Raw genomic sequence first — 17,933 nt, 5'->3', positions numbered from 1 at the left:
GCCCAAACAGTGGTTTACCCCCACATATGGGGTATCAGCGTACTCAGTACAGATTGTACAACAATGTTTGGCATCCATTTTATCCTGTTACCCTTGGTAAAATAAAACAAATTGGAGCTGAAATAAATTTTGTGTGAAAAAAAGTTAAATATTCATTTTTATTTAAACATTCCAAAAATTCCTGTGAAACCCCTGAAGGGTTAATAAACTTCTTGAATGTGGTTTTGAGCACCTTGAGGGGTGCAGTTTTTAGAATGGTGTCACACTTGGGTATTTTCTATCATATAGACCCCTCAAAATGACATCAAATGAGATGTGGTCCCTAAAAAAAAATGGTGTTGTAAAAATGAGAAATTGCTGGTCAACTTTGAACCCTTATAACTCCCTAACAAAAAAAAATTTTGGTTCCAAAATTGTGCTGATGTAAAGGAGACATGTGGGAAATGTTACTTATTAAGTATTTTGCGTGACATATCTCTGTGATTTAAGGGCATAAAAATTTAAAGTTGGAAAATTGCGAAATTTTCAAAATTTTCGCCAAATTTCCGTTTTTTTCACAAATAAACGCAAGTTATATCGAATAAATGTTACTACTAAAATGAAGTACAATATGTCACGAGAAAACAATGTCAGAATCGCCAAGATCCGTTGAAGCGTTCCAGAGTTATAACCTCATAAAGGGACAGTGGTCAGAATTGTAAAAATTGGCCCGGTCATTAACGTGCAAACCACCCTCGGGGCTTAAGGGGTTAAGGGTAACTTGACAGTAGAATCGACCAACTTAAGCCGTCTATATGGACATGTAGGTTATAAGGACCTGAAGAAAATGATACCTTGATATCTTCAATCTGAAGTGTTGTTCCAGAGAAATCCACATTTTTCTTAACATGTAAATGAGCTGCTAAGATCTATTGTCCGGACATAGATCTTCCTGAGACTCCGCCTCCAGAGCTTATTGTAAATGAATGGGGGTGTTACCAGAGTCAGATCTGAAGTGCAGACCGTTAGTCATTACATGTCTCACACTGGTGATGCCCTTTTCATTTAAGATAAACTCTTTGAGAGTTGGTCCTACTGACAGATTCCCTTGAGTATTTCGGCCAGTTATTACCTATACTACAGATAGTTGATCATTTTCAGATTATTGTGGAATTTCCAACCACTGGGATCCCCAATAATCCCAATAACATTGTTCTGAAATTCACCATGAGCGTGGAGCATGCCACCACTCCATTCATTGTCTTTAGGACCACCAAAGATAGCCAAGAGCAGCACTATGTCTGGCAGTCTTGTAGACAGGGAAGCAGAAAAAATAGTAATCAACTCACCTTCCTGAGAGGACAGTTCAATATGAAAACTACTTGTATTCACATCGTAGCCCTGGTGGACCTTGTTTGGTCAGTGTAAGGTCTAAGGAGTGTAGGTACAGACTAGGCTGCTATCCAGGTCAGAAATGGAAGATGGGTCCATGAGGACTTGGCTCCAGCACTAGTGTTGAGCGATACCGTCCGATACTTGAAAGTATCGGTATCGGATAGTATCGGCCGATACCCGAAAAATATCGGATATCGCTGATACCGATATCCGATACCAATACAAGTCAATGGGACATCAAGTATCGGAAGGTATCCTGATGGTTCCCAGGGTCTGAAGGAGAGGAAACTCTCCTTCAGGCCCTGGGATCCATATTAATGTGTAAAATAAAGAATTAAAATAAAAAATATTGATATATTCACCTCTCCGGCGGCCCCTGGACATCACGCTGGTAACCGGCAGGCTTCTTTGTTTAAAATGAGCGCGTTTAGGACCTGCGAATGACGTCGCGGCTTCTGATTGGTCGCGTGCCGCTCATGTGACCGCCACGCGACCAATCAGAAGCCGTGACGTTATTCGCAGGTCCTAAATTCCTAGAATTAGGAGTTTAGTGAATGAGAATGACGTTGCGGCTTCTGATTGGTCGCGTGGCGGTTACATGAGCGGCACGCGACCAATCAGAAGCCGCGACGTCATTCGCAGGTCCTAAACGCGCTCATTTTAAACAAAGAAGCATGCCGGTTACCAGCGTGATGTCCAGGGGCCGCCGGAGAGGTGAATATATCAATATTTTTTATTTTAATTCTTTATTTTACACATCACTATGGATCCGATACCGATTCCCGATACCACAAAAGTATCGGATCTCGGTATCGGAATTCCGATACCGCAAGTATCAGCCGATACCCGATACTTGCGGTATCGGAATGCTCAACACTATCCAGCACCAATGAGAAAATGTTAAACATAATATTTACTATAGAATTAAAAACATGAGTAAAAGCAAAAAAAGATTAAGGATCCATAAACTTACGCATTGCGGGTTAGTAACTCTTATTCACAGCTAACCCGAAACGCGTAAGCTTATACATCCTTAATCTTTTTCATCTTTGTTCCTTTGGGTATAAGTAAAGAGGTTTTCTCCATTACACGGGTCAAGTTTTTAGGTCCACCTTCTCTCCAAATCTTGAACCAGTGAAAGAGATTTTATCATCTCTGGAGATGAGTAAATGTATTTTTCAATTTTCCAAAATTAGTAATTTAGGTTAAAAAAATTAAAAAAGACATAACATTCCAATGCTGATGTAAGTAAATTTGGATTTACTTTGCATATTCATCTCTAACTGAACTAATCAGAAGAATGTGAAATCATCCTTCGATGGTAATTGCAGTGCCTTGTTGCAAAATGAATAAAGAGCCGTGAGATTACTGTTTCTAATTAAATTCCCTAAATTGAAAAATTGTGGCCTACAAAGTCTAGAGGGTTGTTTTCTTAATTAAGGTTAAAAAAAATAGATGCTAGTTTCAACAGAATTCAGGTGACAGCTGCAAAAAAGTTAAACAAATCACCTAAAAAGTTTAATTGGAGTGAAGGAGTCGTACCTCTCTGTGGTAAGGTGGTTCCTCGGAGCTCATGATCTGGATGAGCAGATGGAAGGCAGTGCTAACCGATGGCGCTGATACAGGGAGGAAACTGGGATGTGGCTCCTGACTATTCTGGTTGGCATGAAGAGAGTCAACAGAGCCTAAAATGATTGTTCATCGAATTGGGTCGAGTTTATCTTCAAACGTGTCCTACTGCACCTTCAGTGTCCGATAGTGTCAGAACGTGAGTCCAATGGAGAAACCCTTACTCTCATGATCTATCAGGGCCCTAGATCTGCCACGGTCCCTTACAGGGCCCTAGTTGGTCCTTGAATAGAGATGAGTAAATTTACCAAAATTTGTTTTGGCCAGATTCGCTTCTTTCGGATTGGGCAGATTCAGTTGAGTCAGAAAAAAAAAAAATTCATCTTGAATCGAAAGTGAAATGACTTATTATGTTCTGAAGTCTCTACAGAGAATAAAATATAATAAACACAGGGGAAGGAAGGGGTTAAAAATATTTTTTTTAAAACTAATTATACGTACCTGTCCTAAGTCCTCCTTTTTTTCCTTAAGCCATCTTTACCACAGCTTCCTAAAGCTGGCCACCAATTTGCTGGATTCATGCAAAGCGAATCTCAAAAATGATGGAATTGGCCAGATTCTGAAATTATGAGAACAGTTGAGCAAATTGATTAGCAACAAATCAAATTTATTACATCTCTGATCTTGAATGATTATTATTTATCACAAATAGAGATGAGTAGTTTGATTCGTTCTTCACTGGTCCGGTATTCAATGTGGTCCTCCTTGGCTGCCAGTTTTCTCCTCTACGCCGGGAGTCTTGGGCTTAGTAGGCCATTCAATGTCATGGCTTCTGGTGAGACCTAGTCTCTAGGTCTCACTCAACGTCCTGATGTATGTCGTGCCACAACGTCACAACATGATGGGGACTAGTGAGTGTCAGAAGCACCCAGGATGCTGTGCCAAGGATCGAGAAGGATCTGAAAGACTACCATGGAGGACCAAGATGAACATTGGACCAAAACAGAGCAGCTCGATTTAATCAAAAATTTGATCTTGTTTTGCACCATCCATTGGTCTTTTGTCAACTAGCCAAGTAAGTTTTACAGGTTTTTTTTCTATATCCAATAAATTCTGGTCTGGTCCCAAATGTACTCCATCCTCCTCCAACGGCCCCCAATAATTCAAGCTCAACTGAACCAGCTATAGTATTTCCTAAAGGGCTTGTCTAGTGGCCTAGTGGCTCTTTTTTTTAATACATGTTCCCCATTGGACAATAATGGCGCTTTTTTTTTTGTTCCAAAATTTAATTAGTTGAGTTTTATTTATTTTTTTGTGTTTTTTTTTGTATTTGTTGTTTGTTTGTTTTTTGCAGGAATTTGTGTAAATAACAATTTTCAGAATATTGATATTGTTACGGTGTTTGAGGAGGCCTCATTTTTCACCTCGCGTTCCCCCTCGTGTTCTCTTGCGGGAATGATGGGCTGAAATGTAGAACGAACTTATACGTTAAATGGCACAGTCATTAGCGCTGGGTAAAAATCAAATGAGATTCCTGCTCAACCAAAACTATTCAATGCTTCAATTATTCCATCGTGTTTCTCTGATCTTTTTTACAATTCTCCCGATTCTTTTGTAGAGTCCAATTTGCATAATACTGTAATAAACGAGACAGATGAAGTACGTGGAGATAACAGGGAAAATATTAATAAAAGCACATGTTCAACATCATAAAAAAAAAAAAATTGCATCCTACCAGGAATGGGACGGAACAAACATTTTAAAAAAAATAAAATAAAAAAAATTGCGCAAGTTTGCATTGAGGTGTCAACAAGCCATTCTGCTTCGGTCATAGTATTTCTATTCAGGTCAGTGAAGGTTTTGTACAGAATTAGAAAGCATGGCTGCTTTCTTCCAAAAACAGCGCCACATCTCTAAATGGGTTGTGTAAGGTACTGCAGTTTGGCTCAATTGAAGGAAATGGGACTGAGTTGCAATACCGTATGCAACCTGAGGACCGGTGTGGCGCTGTTGCTAGAAAAAAAATATTCATTTTGGTCACATTCTCTCAATCTCTAGGCACCAGTGCCATTGCTGACACCAAAGGCGCGTGCCCCAGATCTCACAGCATCAGGAATTAACACATTTAATTATTTCTGCATACGCTTCCAGCTCCATAGTTCTCCAGATATCTTCAGAGTTTTCCAAAACCTCGAATATTTACAATAGTGCAGTTGATATGTTTATGATACCCAGGAAAAAAATCATAGCGATTTTGGGGTAAATGGGCATCCGTATACAGATGTGCTCATCCTTAGCTTTCACAAATTTCATTAAAACTGATCCGCCGCCATATTTCAGCATGCAGATCTGCGTAGAATGCTAAATAGATCTCTTAGACTTGATGGGGCTGGTGTGCTTACTTTGCATAAACGTCTCCTGACAGAGTATCACAAAATACAAAAAATCCAATCTGCTTTTTTTTTGTTCCCCTCATTCTGGGATACGTCGAACCAAGAAGATAGGTGATACAACACACATCTGATAGGTGAATAACTTAATATTTTGAGAATAATCCTTTAAGGACTCCTAACTATTGTGAGGTTACATATAGAAACATATGGCATAAACGTCTCCCGACAGAGTATCACAAAATAAACAAAAATTAAAAAAAAAATGTCAAACCTGTTTTTTTTTTTGTTCCCATCATTCATCAAGACAAGATGACATCACACATCTGATAGGTGAATAACTTAATATTTTGAGAATAATCCTTTAAGGACTCCTAACTATTGTGAGGTTACATATAGAAACATATGGCATAAACGTCTCCCGACAGAGTATCACAAAATAAACAAAAATTTTTAAAAAAATGTCAAACCTGTTTTTTTTTTTGTTCCCATCATTCGTCAAGACAAGATGACATCACACATCTGATTGGGGAATAACTTAATATTTTGAGAATAATCCTTTAAGGACTCCTAACTATTGTGACGTTACATATATAAACATATGGCATAAACGTCTCCCGACAGAGTATCACAAAATTAAAAAAAAAAAAATTAGAAGCAAAAACGCCTTTAAAATTGCAGAACCCCTTTAAGTGTCTTAAAATATAACACCTATTTCCATAAATGCCAACGACTCCACCGGCGCTTGAAATAAATACTAGTTCGTCAAGTTGATGAGCGGCCCTGCCACAATGTTTAGAGTCAAAATCTATTAAAAGTCATAAGTGTCGATGGAAAATGAAGCTTTTTGTTTTTCATTTTTTCCCTTATCCCCCGCCATGTTGACTTCAATGCTAATGCTAACTCTTTTATAAACTAGCGATATTTTTGAAGTGTAGAATAAACATTCTTTATTACGTCTCGGCCAGATATTAAACAGCAGAGGGCTGATAAAAAAATAAAAAATAAAAAAAAATTAGAATTTTTTTTTTTTTATATTCTTGAAATGGAATGCCTAGGAAGCTGCGGTGCGCCGTTATAAATTTCATTGCGGGGGCACAATTCAAGTGCAACGTAGCACACGACATGATGCAGCGTACATAGCGGTATTAATAAACACTTATAATTGAACCATTTTTCAAGGCTACAATATCGTTCAATTAAATTAAACAATTCTGCGAGTTGCATTTCTCCCTCACTGTTAGAATTATGCGCGCTGCCTATCTGTGTTAAGTTTTATGCCATTATATTATATTACCCTATGATCACCGCCATAACGCATTCATTCCAGAGAGAGAAAGAAAAAATAAAATTAAAAAAAATACACAATGTCAGTACTTTCATGACCAGTTTGTTAACCGCGGTCGTTCGCGGACTTCGAAAGTATCTCATTTTCAAAGCTGAGCGCCTGAAATTGTCACCGTGTTTGAGGAGTAAACGACTTTTACGTGTCATCATTTGTCACATGGTTTATGATGTTTGGAAGTGTCATTTGGAACATTTCATGAAATTTTACGCTCCGATCTAATGAGAAGAAAAATTACTTATTTTCAAAAAATAAATCGAGTCGTTTTGCATAAACCAAAATGGGAAAATCTTATTTTTTTTCTTAGAATAATGATGTCAGATACCATTTATTTTCGTGATGAATGTTTCCAACTTGGCGGTGCCCAGGGGAATAGGACGGTGGTAGAAGATTTTTTATAGGGGTTGTAGGGAAGCAGGAGGTATAGTAGTGGATGACAGGTTTGTGTCACGGAGGTGGCTGGCCTCGGTGATGTAAGTCCTGGAAAATAAGGCTCTAGTAACAATAGACTGCTGAGGAGGTGTTTAATGGGAGCGGATTTTGGGTCCGGGATGTAGGAATGGCCAAAAAGCCTGGGTGGGAATGATCGCTCCCATCCAATCCAGCATACGCACCTATAAAAGGCAGTTTACCGTAATTATCTCAGGTGTTTGGTTGGAGCTGGAGAATCATCAGTGAGTGTGCAGCATGCTGAGGATAAGCTGCTGTCTGGTGAGACCCGATTTTTTTATACTTTCTTTGAAAAAGGACTATGTTTTGTTACCACGTAGGTGCCAGAAAAGACTAACGTTTCCTTTAAAGTGCTGTGGAAGTTTATGAAGTCAATAAATCTCACTGTTTGGACACATGAACCCGGTGCCTGTGTGAACTCCTACTGCCTACCTGAGAGCATCACCCCCCTGCACACTAATTACCAAGAATACATGAAAAATGGAATAGTTGGATTCATTAACGCTGATGACATGGAGTAAGTGTCATACATAAATATCCTGGCGCCCCATATCAAAGATCGAAATCGGACTGCCATTACAACAACCAGTCATTTTCCTGCCATCATGAATAACCTCTGTGTAACCTTTTAGATGCCGTGATCACTTTGCTGTAATGCTGTAGATAAGCCCCCGATGTATCCTGAAAGATGAGAAAAAGAGGTTAGATTATACTCACCCAGGGGCAGTCGCGGTCCAGGGTCTCCCATCTTCATTCCAAGACGTCCTCTTCTTGTCTTCATGCTGAGGCTCCGGCGCAGGCGTACTTTGCCCTGTTGAGGGCAGAGCAAAGTACTGCAGTGCGCAGGCGGCGGCCCTCTCTGACCTTTCCCGGCGCCTGCGCACTGCAGTACTTTGCTCTGCCCTCAACAGGGTAGACAAAGTACGCCGGAGCTGCGGCAGGAAGACCAGAAGAGGAAGTCATCTGATGAAGATAGGAGGCGTCGGACTGGACCGTGACGCCCATCGGACCGGTTCGCAACGGGACCGCTCCTGGGTGAGTATAATCTAACCTCTTTTTCTCATCTTTCAGGTTACATCGGGGGCTTATCTACAGCATTCCAGAATGATGTAGATAAGCCCCTGATGCCGGTGGGCTTAGCTCACCTTTGATTTTGGGGGTGACAGGTTCCCTTTAACAGGGTCATGCGCCGACACGCTATGTACGTCATAGTCATCGCACCTGCATACATGACAGCTGTGCCTGTGCAGTTACCCAAGAGCCACTCCCTCTAAAAAATTAGTATATAATTTATATGTTACCCTTTAAAAAAAAAGTTCTTATAATCTTATATTAAAAATGACAAATAACAAAAATTACTTTAAAGGGAACCTGTCACCCCGTTTTTTGAGTTTGAGATATAAATACTGTTAAATAGGGCCTGCGCTGTGTGTTACTATAGTGTATGTAGTGTACCCTGATTCCCCATGTATGCCGAGAAATAACTTACCAAAGTCGCCGTTTTCGCCTGTCAATCAGGCTGGTCAGGTCGGGAGGGCGTGTTCACAGCGCTGGTTCTTCCTCAGCTTTACGTTGGTGGCGTAGTGGTCTCCGCATGTTGAGGTGACTAATCCCCTGTGGCACGTGAACAAGCAGCGCGCGATCTGCGCTGTCTCCCTTTCGTCGGTGGGGGCGGCCATCTTCCTGGGGCCGCGCGTGCGCAGATCGAGTGCTCTGCTGCACGGGGCTTCAGGAAAATGGCCGCGGGATGCCGCGCGTGCGCATTAGAGATCGCGGTGGCCATTTTCCCAAAGCCGAGTTTGCAAAGCCGAAAAAACGGTTGCGGCGGATCCGTCGCCCATAGGCGGCCATTCTATGGAATGGCAGACGCGACGGATCTGTCGCGATCCGCCATTTCGGCGTTGACAAAAAACATTTCAATGTCCGTCTATTTTCAGAAAACGTCCGCCAAATTTCGCATGGCGGATGGAACGGACGACCATCCGTCACAATCCGTCGCTAATGCAAGTCTATGGGAAAATAACGGATCCGTCAAAAAAAATTGACGGATCCGTTATTTGAGGAAAATGGCGGTTTTAGACTGACACCAAACAACTGAAGTGTGAAAGAGGCCTAAGGAGACTTATTCGCCGTGCAATGCTCCTCTGGGAAATGTAATATGCAAATTGCCTCTTCAGCGAGGAAGAGGACTAGAACTCTATAGCGCCACCTTATAAATTACATATACCCCAAAATGGTGAGTTTGGAAAATGCAAGTTGACTCTCCCAAAAACAACTTCTCCTACATCTGAAGAAGAATGTAAACTTGTGGCTCTTTAAATGCGATAATGAAAAATAAAAAAAAGGTACTTAAACATTTAGCGGCCAGCATATTATACAGAACTAAACAAAATAATGTTCTGTACGTTTTTGGTATTTTATTAAATTTAAATCTGGGTTTTGTAAGGAGATAAGTCCAGTCCAGTGGGCGGTACTACTCAGTGACTCCACCCACTGGACTCATAAGCTTAGAATGAGCAGCGATTCAAATGAATAAATGCCAAGTTCTACTGAAACTTTTCCTATAAAAACTATATATCAATCAATTCAGCTCCTCCTCCCTTGAGTAAACCGGACTTTTCCTTCAAAAGGACGAATTTAATCGTATAAATACGCGAACAAATTTCACTTAAATGAGTAGAAACCTGCAAATGTACAAAGTGCTCCCTTCCTTCTCCGTCATCCATTATTCCGGTTCATATATAATTACCATAAATTGCATTTCGGGATGTCGCTGTATTCTGTGTATTCCATATTAATACTGGCGCAACCTCCGGAGGTGACTATTCAGCGCCGATTACATTAGTGTCGCTAGAAGTCATTACTAAACTCGAAATTCTGTTCACACGCGAATTTCATTTCTGTAAAAAGACAAGTTACCCATTGGTTCTTACGCAGGTAAATTAAGTAATATAAGCAATGTATTAAACATTCGCTCATACATTTTCATTATTTCGCAGCTGGGAAAAATAATACAGTGATCTTTATTGCCGGTATAAATATGAAAGTAGCTAATGCATCTACATGACGCACCTGGCGCTCCGCCGCCGACAGACATCATATATAAGTCTGTAGGAATTACTGTTCTAACGGTGGTAAATTAACACAAGAAATATTATTGGTTGGGGACGTCGTTCTCTGGAGCCTTAAAAGCCGAATGATCTGTATCCGTCCTGGGTATAAAACCAGCTTACAAGACAGAAGCTCAAACTCATAAATCTAATTATTTTATTTTTATTTTTTTTGTATATTTTGCAATTAAAGGAATTTTTCACTTTTATTAGAAATGTTTAATTACCGTAAATTGAACACAGATACTTTATTATGTACCTTTTCTGTAGTCAGTTGAGAGTAGACATTTTGTGGAGTGAACATGAGAGTATATGTGGAACGTAAAAAGGTCTTTTTTTTCTCTTTTTTATTTATTTTTTTTGTTTTTGTAAATCCGTCATGTGGCTCCAGAGATATGAGGCTTTTTATTTTATGTGATCTTTAAAAGGGGGTGTGGCTCACAGGATCCTCGGGGGCGTGTCTTTAGGCTGCTCTCTATTATTATCCAGTGAGCCACGCCCATTTAGTAAAGGCAATAAAAATTAGCATTAAATAAGAAGGGCCGGATCTCTAGAACTATCTGGCGGATTTAATAAAAAACACAAATAAGGGCACACTCCAGGGAGCAGAGGGAAAAATTAGTATAAGTTCGCTGCCTTTGACCTGGTGATAGGTCTTATTTAAAGGGAACCTGTCACCTGAATTTGGCGGGACCGGTTGTCGGTCATATGGGCGGAGTTTTCGGGTGTTTGATTCACCCTTTCCTTACCCGCTGGCTGCATGCTGGCCGCAATATTGGATTGAAGTTCATTCTATGTCCTCCGGAGTACACGCCTGCGCAAGGCAATCTTGCAATCTTGCCTTGCGCAGGCGTGTACTATGGAGGACATAGAATGAATTTCATTACCTTGCGCAGGCGTGTACTATGGAGGACATAGAATGAACTTCAATCCAATATTGCGGCCAGCATGCAGCCAGCAGGTAAGGAAAGGGTGAATCAAACACCCAAAAACCCCGCCCCTATGACCGAAAACCGGTCCCGCCAAATTCAGGTGACAGGTTCCCTTTAAAGAGAACCTGCCATCAGAAAAAAACGTTATTAACCTGCAGATACGGTGCTAATCTACCGGTTAATAGCGTTATTAACCTGCCAGTCACGGGGCAGCGCCGACGCTGGTTCAATCAACTCTCTGACTATACAGAGCGACGACTGTAACCGCACCCCCGGCCCTGACTGATAGCCGACCCAAATGTAGAGCCTGTATCAATCAGTCCTGGAAAATGAGACAGTAGAGTAGATTGATATATGGTTTGGTGGTAAGAGACTCACTGTAACTAACGAGGGGTGAATCAATTTTGCAAGAATCAAGATCGGTACAATTTTTTAAAAAAATTCTTCAAAGTTTATGAATGAATAAATTGTGATCCGTTTCCATACTACAGGTAGTATTAGAGAAACTGCAACATAAGCCTTTGGGCATGGACTAGCAAGGTTCCCCTTAATGCCTTGCAGTTGCACCACCCTATAAAGTATAGCCAGTCATGTGTGACCATTGGTTAGAGATCACTAATAAAATGTAGCCACTATAAAAGTCCAAGCAGGGATGCTGCTGTCATTTTGTGGGGGAAAGTGGATAAGAGAGAGAACTACAGCGCTCAGTGAGAGAGACATAGTGCGCGGAATAGATAGAAAACGAGAGATAAAGATATGATGCTGCGTAAAGGTAAACGACCATGATCGAGCTTTGTAAATGCCGCTTTAGGCAGGGAGCTGCTCCTGTACTGCACTCATTTTTTGCACATGTGCAGTGTCTACAATTGCCGCAACCAACATTGCTGTATTTTCTACGTCCAATTTTGTGATATTTTTAAACATTAATTTTATTTCCCTTCTTTGTCTAGATTTAGCAGTGGGCGGTGCTAGCAGTGGGCGGTGCTAGTAACAAAAGGTATACAGAATTTTTTCCCCCAATAAAGCGTGATCAATTTGCTCAGCATTTCCTGCTCTCTTACTTTACGTATCAGTAATAGTGTATTTTATATTTTGTGTATAGATTGAGTACTTTGCTTCCTTTTTATGTGTTTTTGTACTCGAGAAACAAGCTCACGGGTTAATTGGTGTCCTATGAAATTTTCTCCAGTGTCTTTCTCCGGGAAATTAGACTGTGAGCCCCACAGGGGACTGTGACTGATGCAAGTGACTACATTCTCTTTATAGAGCTGTGGAATATGTCAGTGATACATAAATATTGGATAAATGTATCTCATATCTTTCTGCCTTCTAGTTACCAGGCTTGTATTTGACAGGTCATATTGTCGAAAATGTTCCCTTCTGCTCTTATAACTAACAGACGGCTACATTCACGGAAATAACTACATCTTTCCTCTATGGTAAAATGTCTTTTTGGATGTTATCTATGGAGATTCACAACGTCAAAGGGATCCCGTTTTAGATTTTTTTATCTTTCATTTATCATGATTATCAAAATTTTCCCCAACTCTTACTTGAACAGGCTGCAGAAACGGGACTGATATGGTCAAAATTGCCCAAAAAAAAAGTCAAAAATATAAAAATATTTCCAAAGACTGAGGACTACAAATGTAGTAACATGTCCATTTTTCTTATTCTTCCTCTTCCTCATGAACTATAATAAAAAAATAATTCTGCCGTAGAGTCGTCCTCATCAGTTAAAAACTCTGTTGCCATTTTCTAAGAGCAAAAATAATGGGTAGGCCTTAATCTAAGGACACAGGTACAGTTAAAGGGAATCTGTTACCGTTTTTTGTGGTAGAATTTGAGTGCAGCGTGATGTTGGGTTAGAGACCGTGATTTCAGTGATGTATCATTTACTGCGGTGCGTACTGCAGTTTTGATAAAATCCCTGCTTTATTTGCTGCAGATCAAGCAGTTCTCTGACTGCTCAGCTTTTTTTATAACCCCACCCACACCACTGATTGGATGCTTTCTATGCACATTGTTTATAGGTAGAAAGCAGCCAATCAGTTGTGGGGGTGGAGTTATGCAGAGCCCGTGAATAAGGAGGACTGCATGGCAGCAGGTTTTCTAGTCCTCTAGTGATAATATTTTGCTGATTAAATAGAAATGTTATCAAAACTACAACAAGCAGTCCAGTAAGTGATACATCACTGGAATCAGAGTCTCTGCCTCAACATTATGTTGCTCTCAGATTAGTTAGCAAAAAACTGGGGACAGATTCTCTTTAAATGTCATGGTTGACTTTGATTTTGAACACGAGACCGTAGATCCGGGTCAGGAACCCCAGTTCTCGTGACATTACTAGCTAGACAATTTTGGTTTCACGATCAGGACTCTAAAAGGCAAGTGGAAACCGCTATGGGAAATGAATGTGGCAGGTGTCAACAGCAGGAGTGCTCAATATGATCCCCAGGCCCATGAAAATGTGTCTTAGCAAGACAAGACCCAAGACTGGGCTAGACAAAGGGCCAACTGAGACTTCGCAACCAAAGGCTCCTATGGAGTCAGTCCTGACCTCATTAGTTCTTCTCCGATTTAATAAAAATGAAAAATGTCACTGAAAGTAGCCTTAAAGAATAAATAGACAAATAAATAAATTGGCTAAGGACATGGTTACAAAGTGTGTGCAGCAGGAAAGCTCCTAGGGCACAAGTCAATTGTATCTATAGGTTCTTGCTTTCACAACGGAAACCAAAATATCGTCCTTTTGGCCTCAATTTCTACTGATGTACTGAACATCTGATACCTTTTTTTAATTACTATATCTATAGTTGTCGTATTATGCTTTTTACCTGTGGAAAGGCAATTCACAAATAATATGTTCCATGCGGCATACTTTATTTTTTACCAATGTTTCTTCGGACCAAAGTCCACAAAATTACAAGTGACGTGAACAAAATCAGATCATGGATGATGTTTAAGCCAAGACTTGTGGACCCTTCTGACAGCAAATTATCTCCTGTTGAAGCAAAAGGTTGAAATCCATCATTCCCAATCCTCTTTTGTTTCGCTTCAATATTTGTCTTCAGGTGCCAACTTAAAAAAAAACTTAGTAAAAATTTAGCGCGGGAGGCTCGCTCAACCACTTGTATTCCGAGGTCATTTTTTTCAATATTAGGAACTAAGAAAAGGATTTTTTTTTTTGCCAGATATAAAAAAAATATTTTTTAAAGAGCTCAGACTGGTTTAAAATGGAAATAAAGGAAGATTTAGTCTTCTAATCGATCCCTCGCGGCTTCTGCTTCAATGCTTACTTGGCCCCTACTAGTCTCCTGGTCCTATCATGACACATAGTAAATGTCGAGAAATACCCGCTTAGTTTATCACTAAGTCCTAACCTTGGAAAAAATCATTTTTGACCTCTGGACAACTCCTTTAATGTCTATGTTCACTTCTGTTCAGTAACTAATTTTAGCTGTGAAAACATTCAGTAATTTGAAGCTGAATTTTACTTTTTGCCCCTGAATATTTTTCTCCATTTTATTACTTTTACTGTTAAAAAAAAAAATTGAGCTGTTGAGTCATATTCCCGAGCCACGAGATCTTTATCAGACGCCGACCTCTTATGTTCTTGAAGCAGTAAACTTTAAACATTACCACACAGTCGTCAAATGCTTTAGGAGATATATATCTTGATGTACTGTCTTCTGGTAATTGATAAAACCTTCTACCGGAACTCAAAGCCCCAGGTACAATGTTCTTTTTTTTTTGTTCTTTTTTTTCCTCCTGACAAAATAATTATGATACCGTCATTATTCATACACATCTAAGAAGGCTCCATGTCTTTGTTCGATAGATAAAGTTTTACAAAGCACGAATTGTGCCTTTACTGCCTTGTAATTGAGCAGGTACAGATATTAAAATATATAAATGTATGTAAAGCTACGCCAAGGTGACCCCTAAAAGGGCTTTTCCTTGAACATGTCCTTCAAAAATAAATATATCGGAATTCTAGGAAATATACAAATCATTTTGGCACAAATTTAGTTGACTATATACATTAGATGGTTGTTCGACAGTCAACTATTCCTTCCGGCCATGGTACACATGTATGCTCCCAATGACTGAGAGCTCGTGGAGAGTAAACAATTCCATACACATTAGACTAAAGTTAGAAGAACTTGTCGATATTGGTTGGTTTGGACGACAGTCCAATGTATATAAGAACCTCCCGACTCTACTCCAACACATGATTTCGTGGAGCAGAAGGGTTTAACCTGTTTGATTTCAGCAGCTGATCCTTTTGTTCTCCCTGGAGGCGTTGGGACATGGTGCTCTCATAGAAAACACAGCATATCTCACTTGACTCAAGCGTTCCTGTATATGAGGAGTGGAGAAAAGTAGGTGTCAGTTATCTAATGTGTATGGGGGGTCCCTAAACCACTGGTAGACCGCAGTGGTGGTGGATCTTGGCTTGCCTCCCCTGAAAACAAAAGGTTCAGGCACGTTGAAAATCAACTGCCAGTTCTTCTCTCCACCAGATATTTGATGTCTAGTGGATCAGACAACCATCTTCACATTATATAATTGCTTGGACCACCTGAAGTCATTGGGTTCCTCTGACCTTAATCTAATGTTTAAGAACAGCTTTAGATTTTTATTAGCCTTACTATCAGATTATTTTACTTCTGTAAAAACATCGTTGATAATATCCTATGACAGTAAAAACAGGATCAGGCATGTTGAAAATCAACTGCCAGTCCTTCTCTCCACCGGATATTCTGGTGATCGAACAACCATCTTCACATTAGATGGTTTGCTGGTCCTCCTAAAATCATTGGGTTCCTCTGACTTTAATCTAATGCTTATTGCCAGCCTTAGATTTTTGTTGGCTTGACTATCAGATGTTTGGAAGTCTTTGGAAGCATCATTCATGACATCTTACCACGGTGCAATATCAATGAAAGTTAGATGATCAGAGTTATGTAAATTCACTCATTCCCATCACAGTGCCATTGATTTATTGTTTAAAGGCGCAAAATTGTAATTGGGTTTTGACTCTTAGTTAAATGGCGTTTGTTCCAAGCGTCTTTCTCAGACTTCTCTATGGCCAATTCATCATTTCTACGATTGTGTCCATCCATCTTGGTTCTGGTTATTCTCTTGACTTGATTTTTTGAGGAATACCCATTGATGGATTATCCACGTGTGGTCAGTGGACACATCTCTGCCTGACTTGAATCATCCCCTTGTTCCAGGACTCTATTGCATTTGTTATTGCTGTGTCTGAGTTTTATATTATTTCATATCGCCGTGCTTTGTGACTACACTACGCATATGTGACCATTCACTTTTGCTTTGTGTCTTTGCAGAAGGTGGAACGTGCGAAGTTATAGCGGCGCACAGATGCTGCAATAAGAACCGTATTGAGGAGAGATCACAAACAGTGAAATGTTCTTGTTTGCCTGGAAAAGTGGCCGGAACAACCAGAAATAGACCCTCTTGTGTTGATGGCAAGTACCTGAATTCATGCATTCATTGTTGCATCTTTAAATGTCCGGGTCCTGGAGAATCCTCCGTGAGTCGTCAGATTTAAAGGGATAGTCTCATTTCTCTTGTCTACATGGTCTTCTTGCACATCAGCTCTCTAGAAAAATGTCATGGGTGGCAATTTCTGCTAACTGGTCTATAGCTAAGCCTTCAATCCGTTACCATATGTAGCCTGTCCAAAATATTTAATATGTATATACCATATATTCTCGTGTACAAGTCGACCTGAGAATCAGCCGAGACACATGATTTTGCCCTGAAAAACTGGGAAAACTTATTGACTTGAGTATAAGAATATATAAGTATGCTCGCGATGCTGCCGGCAGCTCCCGTTCCCAGTAATGCTTCGCGAGCAACGACCTGTGATAACGTAGTGATCTCGCGAGACCACCACGTCATCGGGTCATTTCGCAAGGAATTACTAGGAGCAGGAGTTGCATGCCGCATCGCGAGCATTGGGAAGGCAGCGGGTGACGCCGGAAGGTAAGAATATCACGATTTTTTATTATTTTTGCTATTTTTAACATTATATCTTTTTACTATTGATGCTGCATAGGCAGCATCAGTAGTAAAAAGAGAGAGCGAGAGAGAATTTCCCTGACGGGGAAATTCTTCCGCTCATGCTCAGTTTCAAAAGACGGCATCCGTCACTGGATTCCTGCTTTTGACAGTCAGCGATGCATCCTGCGTCCATAGGCTTCCATTACAGCCAACGACGGACAGCGTTGTCTCCGCCCGACGGACAGCAATTTTACGACGGATCCAGTGCACGACGGATGAAACGTGTGGCAATCCGTCGCTAATACAAGTCTATGAGAAAAAAACTGATCCAGCAGAAACATTTGCTGGATCCGTTGTTTTTTTTCACAAAACTACGCATTGTGACGGAAACAGAAAGACGGAAGTGTGAAAGAGGGTTAAGACAACTGGCTGCAGTAGGAGCCTCTCCCCTTTGCTGTTTGCCCTGTATATACAATACAGTGTATAAGCTCCTAGACAAGGAAACTGGAATGGAAGACATTTGTGTCCTCCGAGAGCAAAGAGCTTTCAGTTTTGCCAGTACAAAGACAATTTTGAAGTAGGCAGGAACAGGAAGTGATGTAAGAAGAGGGGCAACAAGTACAGCCCAATAACAGGCAAACTTTCTTGTTACTTATTATGTACAGGAACACCTAGAAACATTATCAAATAGAAAAAAAATTAATAGCCCTGATTTACTAAATGATCC

General features: G+C 40.3%; 1 protein-coding gene across 3 annotated transcripts in view; it reads left to right on the top strand.

Annotated features, from left to right (window-relative positions):
* TAFA1 (TAFA chemokine like family member 1) overlaps positions 1–17,933 on the top strand; it is a 396,893-nt gene that overhangs the window by 276,670 nt on the left and 102,290 nt on the right. For all 3 annotated transcript variants that reach the window (XM_069736533.1, XM_069736534.1, XM_069736535.1), the window contains exon 4: positions 16,528–16,668. In XM_069736533.1, coding sequence (XP_069592634.1) covers positions 16,528–16,668 — 141 coding nt within the window. The remainder of the gene's footprint in view (positions 1–16,527; positions 16,669–17,933) is intronic.

Source organism: Ranitomeya imitator, chromosome 8 (assembly GCF_032444005.1).
Source record: "Ranitomeya imitator isolate aRanImi1 chromosome 8, aRanImi1.pri, whole genome shotgun sequence".
Lineage (NCBI taxonomy): Eukaryota > Metazoa > Chordata > Amphibia > Anura > Dendrobatidae > Ranitomeya > Ranitomeya imitator.
The sequence above is the reverse complement of the archived record's forward strand: the minus strand, read 5'-3'. Positions and strand labels throughout refer to the sequence as shown.